At 42.8% G+C, this 15,680-nt stretch overlaps 1 protein-coding gene across 1 annotated transcript in view; it reads right to left on the reverse strand.

Annotated features, from left to right (window-relative positions):
* csmd1b (CUB and Sushi multiple domains 1b) overlaps positions 1–15,680 on the reverse strand; it is a 390,765-nt gene that overhangs the window by 237,018 nt on the left and 138,067 nt on the right. Inside the window, exon 25 of the mRNA XM_084709424.1 lies at positions 7,017–7,113. Coding sequence (XP_084565550.1) covers positions 7,017–7,113 — 97 coding nt within the window. The remainder of the gene's footprint in view (positions 1–7,016; positions 7,114–15,680) is intronic.

Here is a 15,680-nt window from a genome sequence, read left to right on the forward strand (position 1 = left end):
TTAAAGAATGGATCTCTGCATGATGGGCCTGACCAGAGCACAGGTGGCCTGACAGAACACGCTTCAAAGTTGTCACTTTCAAAAGGGTGGCATTTTAACCCTGTTTGTCCAAAATGTCTAAAAGTTGGTACGCATGCCTTATATTGCTCATGGGGAACAAAAGAGTGTCAATAACCCATAATGTCGGCAGCATGGATATTTCTCTACAGTGACAATTTGTGAAGAATTTCAGAAAATGACTTAAAATCAGCCATTGATCCAGTTGTCTTGAAATGTTGTGTACATGAATGAAATACATGTCTGTGTCATGTCAATTTGGTAATGGTTTGAAATGCTATGGAGGAACCCGCCATTGCTGCCTGCAGCTATATTCTTTTTTTTTTTATTCTAGTGCCATGGGAGTCAATGGCAGCCCCTAGACCCCTTCGACAACTTTTTGTAAAATTTGGCACACTCATTAAGGACAGTTCATTCTATACCTACACCAAGTTTCAGGTCTCCCATTAGACCACTCTAGCGCCACCAACGGGTCAAAGTTGGACTTGTGTTTACACACGCAACTTTTGAACCGTATGACCGATTTTCAAAAATGAGGTACCATTGGATTCCCTGGATCAAGCCGAGTTCAACGCACACCATGGCGTTAATTTCCGGTTATATAGATTTCCCGCCATTTCCGGTTTTATCAAAAACCTTTGAAAGCCTACTCCTCCTACAATTTTTGTCATATCTTCTTCAAAATCACCAGAGATGATCTTCAGACCAAGCCTCACAAAAGTTATCAAAGGAATTTTGAAGTCATGTCTCAGCAAATCTTTGAGATATCAACACTAAACTTGGTATATCGATGGAAGACACTACAACATGTTACCATGTGCAAAGGCAAATTCATATCTCTAAAAATGATTGATGTAAAGCAAATTGAACTTATCGCTACCGCTAAAATAATGCTTTACACATCAGCCAGTCAAAAAGTGATACTCTGATTCAATCACAAGTTCATATGAAGACTCTTGAGAATGTTTATAACACAAATCTGTGAAAAAGTTGACTGTAAGATGAAAGGTCGATTTTTGGTGAATATTTGAAACATGCTAGCTTGGCTAATTTCTAGGCAAATTTCCAATGAATGTCTCCCCTGCTCCTCCCCGCGCGTGGTCCAAATTCTCACACACACTCAGCCTTCCCTTGACACACGCGCGGCCAAGACGCACACGCAACATTTCAGGAGAGTGTGGGCTGACCAAGCCCCCACTCATTCCTTGGTCTTTAGCAAAGGCCCATGTGGCTCTTGATGGTATTGCATTTCCGATTTTGTATGCAATGGTAAAAAGGTCTCAAATACTGAAACATTGATAGTGTAGGCCGAGAAACACTTTAACAAAAGCCCATGTGGATCTTGTTGGTATTGCATTTCCGATTTTGTATGCAATGGTAAAAAGTTAAAAACATCCTGAAACATTGATAGTATAGGCCAAGAGTAACTACCACACCACAAATGGCCCACCATTACCCATAGGTGACGCTACAGGCCACGCCTTAATGCATAAAGATACAAGGCTTTCTGGAATGGATAAGCTCACCAAGCCCCCTTCCTTCACTTACTGGCTTGAAATAAAGGCCCTTGTGGATCTTGATGGTATTACATTTCAGATTTGGTATGCCATTGGAAATTCTGCAGCATACATTTTTCTATACAGTTACAATTTGTCAAGAATAAACATTTTTCAATGGTTTGCAGTGTTTGGAGGAATCCGCCATTACTGCTTGCAGTTATTAGGATTCCTCCGTAAGGAGGAAACCTATTGTTATTGTTAGTTTTATTCTTTTTAGGATTCCTCCGTAAGGAGGAAACCTATTGTTATTGGTGGTTTTATTATTTGTAATTCTTGTACCATGGGAGTCAATGGCAGCCCCTAGACCCCATCGACAACTTTTTGTGAAATTTGGCACACTCATTAAGGACAGTTTCTTCTATACCTACACCAAGTTTCATGTCTCCCATTAGACCACTCTAGCGCCACCAATGGGTCAAAGTTGGACTTGTGTTTACACACGCAACTTTTGAACCGTATGACTCATTTTCAAAAATGAGGTACCATTGGATTCCCTGGATCAAGCCGAGTTCAACGCACACCATGGCGTTAATTTCCGGTTATATAGATTTCCCGCCATTTCCGGTTTTATCAAAAACCTTTGAAAGCCTACTCCTCCTACAATTTTTGTCATATCTTCTTCAAAATCACCAGAGATGATCTTCAGACCAAGCCTCACAAAAGTTATCAAAGGAATTTTGATCCTCATAACCGTCTGTCCGGTACAGCCAATCAAATTCATCAGAAAAGCCGCAAAACAGGATGTGAAGTCATGTCTCAGCAAATCTTTGAGATATCAACACTAAACTTGGTAGATCGGAGGAAGACACTACAACATGTTACCATGTGCAAAGGCAAATTCATATCTCAAAAAATGATTGATATAAAGCAAATTGAACTTATCGCTAACGCTAAAATTATGCTTTACACATCAGCCATTCAAAAACTGATACTCTGATTCAATCACAAGTTCATATGAAAACTCTTGAGAATGTTCATAACACAAATCTGTGAAAAAGTTGACTGTAAGATGAAAGGTCGATTTTTGGTGAACATTTGAAACATGCTTGCTTGGCTAATTTCTAGGCAAATTTCCAATGAATGTCTCCCTTGCTCCTCCCCGCGCGTGCTCCAAAATCTCACACACACTCAGCCTTCCCTTGACACACGCGCGGCCAAGACGCACACGCAACATTTCAGGAGAGTGTGGGCTGACCAAGCCCCCACTCATTCCTTGGTCTTTAGCAAAGGCCCATGTGGCTCTTGATGGTATTGCATTTCCGATTTTGTATGCAATGGTAAAAAGGTCTCAAATCCTGAAACATTGATAGTGTAGGCCGAGAGTAACTACCACACCACAAATGGCCCACCATTACCCATAGGTGGCGCTACAGGCCACGCCAAAAAGCACAAATATACAAGGCTTTCTGGAATGGATAGGCTCACCAAGCCCCCTCCCTTCACTTATTGGCTTGAAAAAAAGGCCCATGTGGCTCTTGATGGTATTGCATTTCCGATTTTGTATGCAATGGTAAAAAGGTCTCAAAATCCTGAAACATAGATAGTATAGGCAAAGAAACACTTTAACAAAAAGCCCATGTGGATCTTGTTGGTATTGCTTTTCCGATTTTGTATACAATGGTAAAAAGTTATAAAAATCCTGAAACATTGATAGTATAGACCAAGAGTAACTACCACACCACAAATGGCCCACTATTACCCATAGGTCTTCCCTTGACACACGCGCGGGCTTGGCAAGACGCACACGCAACATTTCAGGAGAGTGTTCCTTGGTCTTTTGCAAAGGCCATGTGGATCTTGATGGTATTGCATTTCAGATTTTGTTTGCCATGGTAAAAAGGTCTCCAAATCCTGACACATTGACAGTACAGGCCAAGAGTAACTACCACACTTTACCCAAAGCCCATGTGGATCCTGTTGGTATTGCATTTCCGATTTTATATGCAATGGTAAAACGTTTTTAAAATCCTGAAACATTAATAGTATAGGCCAAGAGTAACTACCACACCACAAATGGTCCACCATTACCCATAGGTGGCGCTACAGGCCACGCCTTAATGCATAAAGATACAAGGCTTTCTGGAATGGATAAGCTCACCAAGCCCCCTTCCTTCACTTACTGGCTTGAAATAAAGGCCCTTGTGGATCTTGATGGTATTGCATTTCAGATTTGGTATGCCATTGGTAATTCTGCAGCATACATTTTTCTATACAGTTACAATTTGTCAAAAATAAACATTTTTCAATGGTTCGCAGTGTTTGGAGGAATCCGCCATTACTGCTTGCAGTTATATTTATTATTATTATTACACTTCTGTCATTGGAGTCTATGGCAGCCCCTAGAACCGTATGGTAAAAAGTTGTGAAATTTGGCACACTTATTAAGCACAGTCCCCTCTTTATATTCACCAAGTTTCATGTCTCATTGGAGCACTCTAGCGCCACCAACTGGTCAAAGTTGGACTTGTGTTTACACACGTAACTTTTGAACCGTATGACCGATTTTCAAAAATACCATTGGATTCCCTGGATCAAGACGAGTTCAACACACCCTATGCCGTCAATTTCCGGTTATATAGATTTTCCACCATTTTGAATTTTAAGGAAACACGTTTTTTCGCTTCAACTACTTCTTTTTTTTTCAAATCTTCCCCAGAATTGGCAAACATCATCATTAGACCAACCCTCACAGAAGTTATCAAAGGATATTTGATTTTCAAAACCGTTTGTCCGGTACAGCCAATCAAAATCGGCAACAAAGCAACCAAACAGGAAGTTGGGTCCTATCTCAGCAAATCTTTGATGGATTCACACCAAACTTGCTGCATGCACTCGGAACCCTGTTCTGAGGATTTCTAAAGTGTGTTATGGGTCATTTGACTGCTTGGCCACCACATTGCTGCTTGCAGCTATATTTGTTATTATTATTATTGTAATTTATCTCATGAACACATTGGTAAAATGTTTTGAAATTTGGCATATTGATACAACATGCCACAACTACGGCCCAAACACAGACTGGCCCACATCAGACCATAGGGGGCGCCACAGGCCACGCCCAAATGTCCACTTTCCACTTTTGCTCCAATTCTTCTGAAACTTGGTGTGCATGCCTCATTTTTCATGAGGAACAAAAAAGCCTCAAGGACCCATAAGGTCCGCCATGATGGATTTTCCTGTACAGTGATCATTTGGGAAAACATTAAAAATTCCTCTTGTCTTGAACCAAAGGTCTAATTGACTTGGAATTTGGTACATATATGTATCATTGACGTATTGAAAAAATGTTACTTAAGGCAATTGAATCAAGTACAAAATGGCTGAAAGGGGTGTATTTATGTAAATGTCCACATTAACTCAATATGTTTGTCACTAAATCAAATGAAATTTTCAATTATGGTTTTTCAAACCTAATAGGCTTTAAGGTGACATCACTCTGACGTACCGTACACAATTTCACCTTGGTATGTCAAAATAGGACTGAATTACAGCTGTTTGAACTTGGACCAAATCTGACAATGCTCACCATTGGAGAAACAGCTTTTTTTTGTACAGCAACTGAACACGCCAATACTCAACACTGAAAATAGCTCAATGAGCTGGAACGGTGACCTGCAAAGTATAAGGTTGTAGGTTTGAATCCACCCACACTGAGTCTGTCTTAAATTTGAATATATGTTTAGTTAAACAGGATGACATCGTTCTGAAGTACCATGCGCAATTTCACCTTGATATGTCAAAAGATCATTGAATTACAGTTGTTTAAACTTTGGCCGAATCAAACAAGCCAATGCTACAGGAGATACGTTTTTTTTTTTTTTTACAGAAACTGACCAGAAGTTCTCAGCCTTCAGGGTAGCTCAATGGGTTGAAGGGTTGTCCTGCAAAGCACAAGGTCACAGGTTCGAATCCGGGCCCAGTCTTTTGGCCTGTCATAATTTTGATTACTTGTTTAGTTAAACAGGCAGACATAATTCTGAAATACCATGCGCAATTTCATGCAATTTAACCTTGAAATGTCAACCGTTTCTTAACCTTTGTCTCAAAGCTGACAAAAAACTAATACTCATATCACGCAGTCAGAGCACAGCTAAATAATCAGCGTCAGCACCCTTGGGTACCCAGCATGCAGTGCGGCATGTCCAAAAACGACCAGAAAAGACTGGTGTAAAATAGTTTGGTTACAACAGCCTTGCGAGGGATTTCAGTTGTTGTGTTCGTTCAGTTAGATGTTTGTAATGTTATTGTTGGTTAGTTAATATAATCTTGATGGTCACCCTGATTTTGTATGTTGTGTAGTTTAATTGGACCAGAGAGTCGGCTGCTAAACCGTTTCAGGCTATTCTTGCAAGGAGCTGAATATGAACGCTGCCCTGGCCCAGTTTCCCACATTACTTTAGTTAGTTGTGCATTGACTGAGAGTCTGGAATTGTTTTTGGCCAAACATGAAGTTGTTTTGCTGTCTTGTTGTCCAAGTCTTGATCTTCTGCAGTGTACATGTTTATAATATTTTGCCATTTTGCGGAGGAACCCGCATTGCTGCTTGCAGCTATATTCTTCTTCTTATTTTTCTTCTCCTTGTGCCCCAATATCTCAAAAAGTCCCTGGTCATAAATGTTCTAATTTGGCACATTGATACTACATTCAAGTGGGTACCCCCACACCAAATATGGGACACATTCGACTCTAGGGGGCGCCACTGGCCACGCCCTAAAGTCCGATTTTCAAAGTCATGGCATTTCGACCCCATTGCTCCAATTCTTCTGAAACTTGGTGTACATGCCTTCTTCTGTTTATAGGATATTGATGCCATACATTTAGTTAGACAGAATCTCAATAGAGTGCTAACGGCCCCAGTCTTTGTTAAATAGCACACAGATGTTGAGATCAGGGAATTCAGTTGTTGGAGGGAATTAAGCAAGCAGGCTCCAGAAGCAGGATGGATGCCAGTTGGATGTGAGGAGGTCCCCAGAGGTGAGGCTGAGATCCATCCAACATGGAAACAGGAACATTTGACTGCTGAGGAAAGCAGGGCATGGGAAAACTCTGCACCAAGATCAACTCTAGTTCCCAGGAATTATAGTAAATACAAATGACTGAGTTTAATTTTAATGATCTGGTTAAAAATGATGGGGTTGTAAGAATTCAGTAGAATATATGTTGTGTGTGATGGTTAAATAACTACTGTGAAACTGCCTTGTTAAGAGCCAATAACAGAAGACTAGTTTATCTAAGCAAGTTTTAGTTTAGAGTCAATATTGAACCTGCTGTCTAGAGAAGTACTGTATATTGAACAAACAGAGTCTACTGTGAGAAATAAACTTTGAGCTTGATGAAGCCTCCCATAACTAAGAAACTGTCTAGTCTGGAGTCTGGTTCAAAGCCTCATGTCTTAAATACCTGAGAAACTGCCTAGTTTGGGAGCCGTCATGTCCATTCCATCATAGATCTCCAGTGAGTCCCAGTTGTGTTCTGTAGCAAAGCTCATCACCTGGATCTGTAACAGCAAAAACACAGACGATCAACATTCATATGTAAATATATCAACCTGCACATTATATTGCTCATACACATGCTACCACTAACTATCTATTCAAACTACAAACTATATTGATGGCATGAAACAATAATGACAATATATAGTATATACCCTGATGTAACAAGTTATCCATGTACAACTCCACTCAATTGGGCACTATACAGTACTTCTTGTCCTTCAAGGAGTATTGCTTGTAGTGCTTGAGTCTGAAGGTTTAACTTAATACTGGTTGACTGAAGTCTGAATTCTGAAAACAAGCGGAGCTGGTTCATGCAGGGGGACGTGAGACATAGCGCCTCATTAGCAGCGTGTCACTGGCAGTGCGTCATCACGCAATAGGGGCACACCTTAGCAGGGCGGGTATTTAATGAGGATATCGCTGCACTCTGCTTGCTAGTGCGACACAAGGTGCTTCTGTTTAATCTGCTGTTTGTATCTTCGGGTATGGTCGTTATTTGGCGGTTTTCCGCTGTGTGGGGCTGAATCTTTGGGAACACTTGGTCTAATGTGGGTCTGTTGGCCGCCTGGCCGTGGTTCGGCGGGACGACGGGTTATGTCTGTCTGCGTGTAGCACAGCGTTTTTCGCGGGATCTAACCTGCATGTCTATGTGGTTATCGACTCTGGACTGGTCCGTGTTGGATCTGGAGTGGTTAGCCGCGCTTGCTGGGCTCGGTAGGTGGCGTGTTCTGGTGCGGGCGTTTACCCTGGTCTACTGGGCTGTGCCTCGGCCTGGACGTCGTTTGTTTTGGGGATGTCTTGTTGTTATGGTCTTGAACTAGCACTAAAGTTCTCTTGGAAGTCGCCTTGGATAAGTGTCTGCTACATGACTGAATGTTAATGCAATGCGAGGGGTTTAATCATAAAACCAGATCAAACTTATGGTTGGGTAAATGTCCGCTCAATGTCACTAGTGTGTGCTACTGCAAATGTTTTCTCAGGAGCCCGACGTGTCACTAGGGCTAGCAAGGATCCGGCAGGGGTATCTGTGGGCCGCGATTGGTCTGTGTTTCCTTAGTCGGTGGCACAGCTACCAGTACATATCTGAGGCAGTGGCGGCTGCTGGTTTTCGAATAGGGGAAGCTCATTTTCAGTCTTTATCCTACGTATTCATTTATTTGGCTAGTCAGCTCTACCACAATAGCCTGGGCTACTGAATGAATGGATACATGAACGAACTAACTAACGAAGAAACATTAACTCAAAGGGAATGTGGGAATTAGGTGAACTGAAACGAGGGATGTGGTGTAATTGTATGATCGCAGCATTATCCATTGACTGTAGAGTTTCGAAGAACTGTTGGAAGCAGCCCCATCGAAGTGAAGCTGGGCTTCAACAGGGGAATGCACTGTGACGCTACAGGAATGTATGGGATGGAATCAGTCAGTCGACCTGCTACCGTACGTAGCTGATTCCGAACGAACTCGTCTTCGAGATGAACGTGTTCTAACTCATCAAATGTTAACACAATAGTACTTATTTACCCGTAATTTTGCATTTAGGGGAAGCTGAGTCTTAAAGGAATCGGCTGATCTGGGGTGACTGACAGGGTTACAGGGCCTGGCATTTTGCTTGATCTGCCTGATCCTGTGTGTTTCGGCAATATCAGTCGACATCAGTCAATTGCCGGGCAGGCGTGGGCGCTGCATGGCTCTGGCAGGCTGTCTCGCTGACGCGTCAGGTATGCCCTAAACAGTCGCAGTGGCACCTGTCGGGATTAAACGGCGATCGCGAATGTCTTCATGCTCTTATGGCATCAGCGTCGCAGCGGGTGCGCATTTCGACATTCCGTCCGAGTCTTGCGTAGGTCTGCTGGACGGGTGCAGAGTGCTCGTGCTTTTGACGATTTTGTGTTGGATTTTTCGTCCTTGCACCGGCTCGGTGCGTTTCATTGTCGTTGCTCAGGCGTCCTAATTTCGCATGCGCATCGTCTCACGGTAGGTCGTTGTTCCCGTCTGTGGCCGTGGCTAAATCGGTTGCGGGCTGCTGCACAATCTTGTCGTATGAGGGTTGCAATCCGATTGCGATCTGGGCCGTGCTCTGCGGGCTTTGAACGGGTGTCGTTCTGTACGGCCGGGGTGCAACTTTAGCTCCCTGTCGGTACATTGTGTTGGGGATTTGATGCAAATGAAGGGCTCGTTGGAATGGAGTTCGGCGGGCGATTGCAAGTCACAGCACTGTTCGACTGTATCCCACTAATTGTACCCCACTTGTCATAGGGTAGTAGGGGTAGTGTGTGCATTATATTACTCTTGGTCTATAAGGTTGGTATAGGTTGTACAAGGCGTATTAGAGGTCCAGTATACTGTATTGGATATTATCTATTCAGGAGGTTTAGCTTTGTTAAGATGTAATCTATGTTATGTGTGTTCTCACGTTATGCCAGGTTGCTTGCGTTGTCTTGTCCTGAGAATTCAGGGCCCAGTCTGACCTGGTGTTTGCGCATCCGTCATAAAGACTGAATGTGAATTTGTATCCTATCCCTGTAGCTCTTTGACGTGGGCTAAGCTAATATGATGTGATAAGATACAAGGGTTCCCTGCAGCTGTGACAAGCTTGTCTGCTAAATGACTAAATGCAAAATGTAACAAATGTAATATGGTGCAGGAAGAGACATCGTTGTGTCTTGTGATAATGAAGACACAGTAACAATCAAGGGCATTAGATTAACAGTTGTGAGACGTCTTACAAGCTGGACGTGCATCACGGGCAAATGTTTGTGGGCTGCATTTCTTCCCGGGTTGGTTAACAACGTAAGTGATGTCACATTCCAACCTTGACCTTTGCACATTCTCACCCTGGCGACTTAACCATAGACACACGCATACTTAACTTAGTACTAGTGTGAAGCTGGTGCGGGTACTCTTGGTATACATGGTATATTAACTCCGCTTTCTGTCCCCTCTTTGACATGGTGCACCACCTCCGCTGTATGCGTTCATCAACCGCATTGAGCGAACCCCTGTTCGTCACATGCCGGGGAAGCATGACTACATAACTGTCACCGGGAGGCTTGGAATCCTGTGCCGGCCCTGTGGTCCGGACCCTAAACAACGTTGGAATCTCAAGTGGTCTCGGCTCACTGCTCAGTGTTGGGTCGTTGATCTGCAACAGTTCAATGTTACATTGGAGCGAATGCAGTCATGTGATGCAAGGCAGAGGAGGATGGCATCTACCCTCCCTACCTTCAAACTACGTAATGTTCACTTCATGTCATGCATTGCCTGCTAATATTCACAAATGAAAGTTTCGTCAGGTGGCTGACCAGGAGCACGTGCGCATCAGGTGACGCAGTCACCGTCAACGTTGGGACGTCGAGGCAGTGCCTCAGTGGTATGTCGAGGCAGTGCCTCAGTTGGTATGTGTGGCAGTGCCTCAGTTGGTATGTGTGGCAGTGCCTCAGTTGGTATGTCGAGGCAGTGCCTCGGTTTGTATGTCGAGGCAGTGCCTCGGTTTGTATGTCGAGGCAGTGCCTCAGTTGGTTTGTTGAGGCAACACCTCCGTTGGGACGTCAAGGCAACGCCTCCGTTGGGACGTGGAGGCAACGCCTCCAGTGGGATGTCGAGGCATAGACTCGCACATGTCCACCGTGGGTCTTAAAAGGGGCAAGTGCGGGTAGCCTATTCCTGTCGTGATATCACAGATTAACTCATTTCTGTTCCCTCTCTTCCCTCTCTTCCATCGTGAAATACCTCCGTTGGCGTTCATCAACGGTAATGAGCGAGCCCCGTTCGTTACCAATGCCGGGAAGCCATGACAGCTACTGGTTCACCGGCGGCTTGGAATCCTGTGCCGGCGCTGTGGTCTGGATCCTAAACTGTAGCTACACGGCACACTCGTTTGGAATCGGAGCGGCTACGTCGGCGTCTCAAGTGGTCTCGTTATCTATGCATGGGTAGTGGTCATGTGCAACAGTGTTACATCAGACTAAATGCAGGGATGTTCTGGACAGCCAGGAGGATGGCTTTCACTCTTCCAACCGCTAATAACGTTCACTCTTCTCGTTCTTGTATTTCAGGCTATGTAGTCGCTCACTCCATGTTTAGGTGTTCAAATGCTTAATAAGAAATGTTTTGTCTGGTGGCTGGCCGGGCGCGGGTATGCAGCAGCATGTGGAGCGACAGGTGACAGTCACCATCGGAAGTTGGGATGTCGAGGCCGTGCTTCAGTTGGGAGGCCGTGCCTCAGTTGGGATGTCGAGGCCGTGCCTCAGTTGGGAAGTTGAGGCCGTGCCTCATTTGGGTAGTCGAGGCCATGCCTCAGTTAGTAATCACGCTTGTTCAATTTCAATTCATTCACTATAGATGCAGCAGGGGCACAGTCTGCTCTGAAATGCGATGCTGAGGGTAAGTATGGCTAACACGACGCTCAGCTAGTCGACTTCTAGCACAACAGGGGCACCACATACACACAGCAGTCTCATGCATTGTCTCGTCTGGCATGTGGTTTTGTGTTGGGGGAATGCGTCGCTGCTCTCTGCTCGGAGGTCGAAACGGTGTCTCCGTTGGGTGCGGCAGGGAGCCGATGCAAGCAGAACCATAATGCCAAATCAAATGTTACAATGATGTATTGTACTGTGTGAATAAAGTATCAAGTAAATACATACTGAGTCCTCCTGCCTGAACCTGTTGTCATTTTGTGTTTCAAAGCAAATGTTGCTGTAACAGAACCATAAACAGGAATACATGCTATCCTTTCCTGCTACTCTGCCTGTGATATTGGATACTAGTAATCCTCAATCCTTCATGATCAATAGTGATGTTGGATTTCAGTGCAGCATTTGACCTGATAGATCATAAAATACTGCTTAAATGAATGCTATGGTTTTACACCTTTGTCTCTGTCATGGATGGGGAGTTACCTATCCAATAGGAAGCAGCGGGTGTTCTTTAATGGTCAATATTCATCTACTAAGACAATACATTGTGGAGTGCCCCAGGGTACTTGCCTTGGGCCTTTGCTATACTTGATCTTTACAAATAATTTACCTTTTATTGTGAAACATTCAACTGTTATGTATGCAGATGATTCCACACTGTACTGTTCTGAAAAAACTCCTCAAGATGTCTCAAATCTATTAAATCATGATTTGCAGAATATAAGCAAGTGGGTAAAAGATAACAAATTAGTTTTAAATGTAGACAAATCAACATCGATGATATTCTGGAAAAGATCAAAACTAACTACCAAGCCCTCTCTGAACTTGTCAGTCAATGAGCTGCAGCTAAGACAAGTGATGCAAGCCAGGTCACTGGGCGTCACCTTGGATTCTTGTCTTAGTTATATAGTTAAATAGTATAGAAGATAGTTAAAACGGGAAAAGGTATTGCAATGCCCAGAAAATGTATGTCATATATTCTTATGTCCATTGCTAAACAGGTTGTTCAGTCTCTTGTTTTGTGCCATTTAGAAAACTGTCCAATTATATGGTCGTCTGCATCACAAAAATACCTTCGTAAGCTTCAAGTGGCACAAAATAGGGCAGCAAGGATCGTCCTCCAGTGCTCTCTTGAGACTAACGTGGTCCTGATGCATAAATGCCTTTCTTGGCTCACAGTTGACGACAAAATTAAACTGCGATTAATTTTAATATTGTGGAATGCAGTTTTTATGAAACAGCCATAGTTTCTCTCTGAGCAGCTTGTTTTTGTAGGAAGTACACACCTATATGCCACCAGGCAGGCACTGGGTGGTGACATAAAACGTCCGCTTCTCAGGACAAATTTTCTGAAACGCACATCACTTTACAGAGCAATATCTATTTGGAATCGACTCTCTGTCTCATCACGCAGAATTCAGAACAAATATAAATTTAAGAGGACAGTAACCCAGGAATTGCTACAAATGACCTTGTGAAAGATGGATTGTCATGTTCTTTCACTTGGTAATAATTTGAATGTAATTGCAATGTTTGAATTATTTTGATTGTAATTTGTGTTGTTATTGCTTTTTGTAATTTTATGTTGTGAATATTTTAAAGAGGACCCCAGGAAGATTAGCTGCCATTAAATGGGCCGCTAATGGGGATCCTAATGAAAATGAATGAAAATAGAAATAAGCCAGAAGCTGGCTGTTGTTCTCATTCTGCACTCTTACATCCCATATCTAAACAAATGGATGAATGATAACTTTCTTGAATTAAATTAAGACAAAACTGAAGTCGTATTATGTGGCCCCAAATCAAAAAGAGAGATGCTAACTAAGAATCTAGGAGGTTTAACCCCCTGGCTTAAACCAGAGGTGACAAGTCTCTGTTTAATCCTGGACTCATTAATAAAGTGACCAAAACGGCTTTCTTTTACCTAAGCAATATAATGAAGGTACCATTCATAAACCAAAATGTTGCAGTGAACCTAATTCATGCTTTTATATCCAGCCGGCTGGACTACTGTAACGCACTTTTCACTGGGATCCCCCCCAAAAACACTGAAAGACTACAGCTCATTCAAAACTCTGCAGCTAGATTATTAACTAAAACTAAAATGAGTCAGAATGGTTTTATTACTTTTATTAGTGGCCAAGCCGCGAAGCGGCGCAGCCACCTCAAATGTTTCTACCTTTTTAGCGTTCCTCCAGTGGGAGGAAACCCTATTGTTATTGCTGGTATTATTATTAGGGTTCCTCTGGTAGGAGGGAACCCTACTGTTATAGCCTTCGGCGAGCACAAACCATTGTTATCTCACATATATATTATTATTATTGGTGGCCAAGCCGCGAAGCGGCGAAGCCACCTGAGGGTTTCTACTTATTATTATTATTATTATTACACATCTTCTTCTGCCATGGGAGTCTATGGCAGCCCCTAGAACCACATGGTCAGAAGTTTTGAAATTTGGCACACAATTTGGGACCAGTGCCCTCATCACATCAAATTGATGTGGCTGAATTGATGTAGCTGTCATTTCGAATATACCGTTTTTTTTGCTACCTCTCCTATAAGGTTTGTCCAATCTTCACCAAATTTGGCACAGATCATCTTCAGACCAAGCCTCACAAAAGACGTCACATGTTTTTTTGATTATCTAAACCTTTTGACTGGAACAGCCAATCAAAGTTGTCAACCAAGCCCCCATAAAAGAGGTCATGTCTCAGCACCTCTTTTACTGCATTGACACCAAATTTGGTATAGGGACTAGGGACACTGTTCTAAAGAGGTCCAAAATAGGTCATGCCATTTCACCTTTAGGTGGCGCTGCAATAAGCAAAAATTCGGCACCATTTATCTTCAGATCAAGCCTCACAAACCTTTTCACATTTCGGTAAAGCTGATCAAATTCGGCGATGAAGCCGCCAAAACAGGACGTGAGATCATATCTCAGGAAATATTTGCTGAATCGACATCAAAACTTGGTACAGGTGCTCAGGACCCTGTTCCAAAGAGGTCCACAAAAGGTTGTGTCATCTAACCGCTACGGGGCGATCCTGTGTCTGACACATGTTAAATTGTGATACCAGCTGAATTGATGTGGCCGCCATTTTGAATGAATGAATGAACCGGTAAATATCAAATATTCACCTAATTTGGCACAGATTATCTTCAGACCACAATCACCTTGACATGTCAAAATAAAACTGAGTTACAGCTGTTTAAACTTTGGACAAATCAAATTTTTAACCAGTAACTGAAATCTGTGATTTCCAGCACTGAGAATAGCTCAATAGGATAAATTGGTGTCCTGGAAATGTCAACGTCAGAGGTTCGAATCCAGCCAAAGTTGACAAGCTTGTCATGTCTCTGATTCTCTGTTTAGCGAGACTGTAAGCCACTGCAAAGGAAGCCAGGTACACCTCAGTCACTAGATGTTGAAAGTTTCTTCTGGGTCATCTGACCTGCTTGGCCACCACATTGCTGCTTGCAGCTATATAATGACTATAATTATATAGTCATAATTATATAGCAGCTATATATATGACTCATAATTTGTGATAATAGCCGAATTGATGCGGCCGCCATTTTGAATTCATTGAAAAACGTTTTTTCTCTACTCCTCCTACAAATGTTGTCCAATCTTCACCAAATTTGGCGGATATTATCTTCAGGCCAAGCCTCACAAAAGCTTCACATGGTTTTTTTTATTTTCTAAACCGTTTGCCCGCTATAGGGCAATCAAAATGTGCCATTAAGTGAGCAAACAGAAAGTTGGGTCGTACTTTAGCAAATCTTTGATGGATTCACACCAAACTTGCTGCGTGTACTCGATGCCCTCTGGTTTGCAATTTTTTGAGGAATCCGCCATTACTGCTTACAGTTATATTTAGGGTTTCTCCAGTAGGAGGGAACCCTATTGTTATTGGTGGTATTATTATTAGGGGCCAAGCAGCGAAGCTGCGTATGACCCATTTTCAAAAATGAGATACCGTTGGATTTCGTGGATTTTCATGGCGTCAATTTCCGGTTATATAGAGTGTCCGCTATTTCCGGTTTTATCAAAAACCTTTGAAAGCCTACTCCTCCTACAATTTTTGTCAAATCTTCTTAAAAATTACCAGAGATGATCTTCAGACTAAGCCACACAAAAGTTATGGT

Source organism: Hypomesus nipponensis, chromosome 11 (genome assembly GCF_054491055.1).
Source record: "Hypomesus nipponensis isolate SF chromosome 11, ASM5449105v1, whole genome shotgun sequence".
NCBI lineage: Eukaryota > Metazoa > Chordata > Actinopteri > Osmeriformes > Osmeridae > Hypomesus > Hypomesus nipponensis.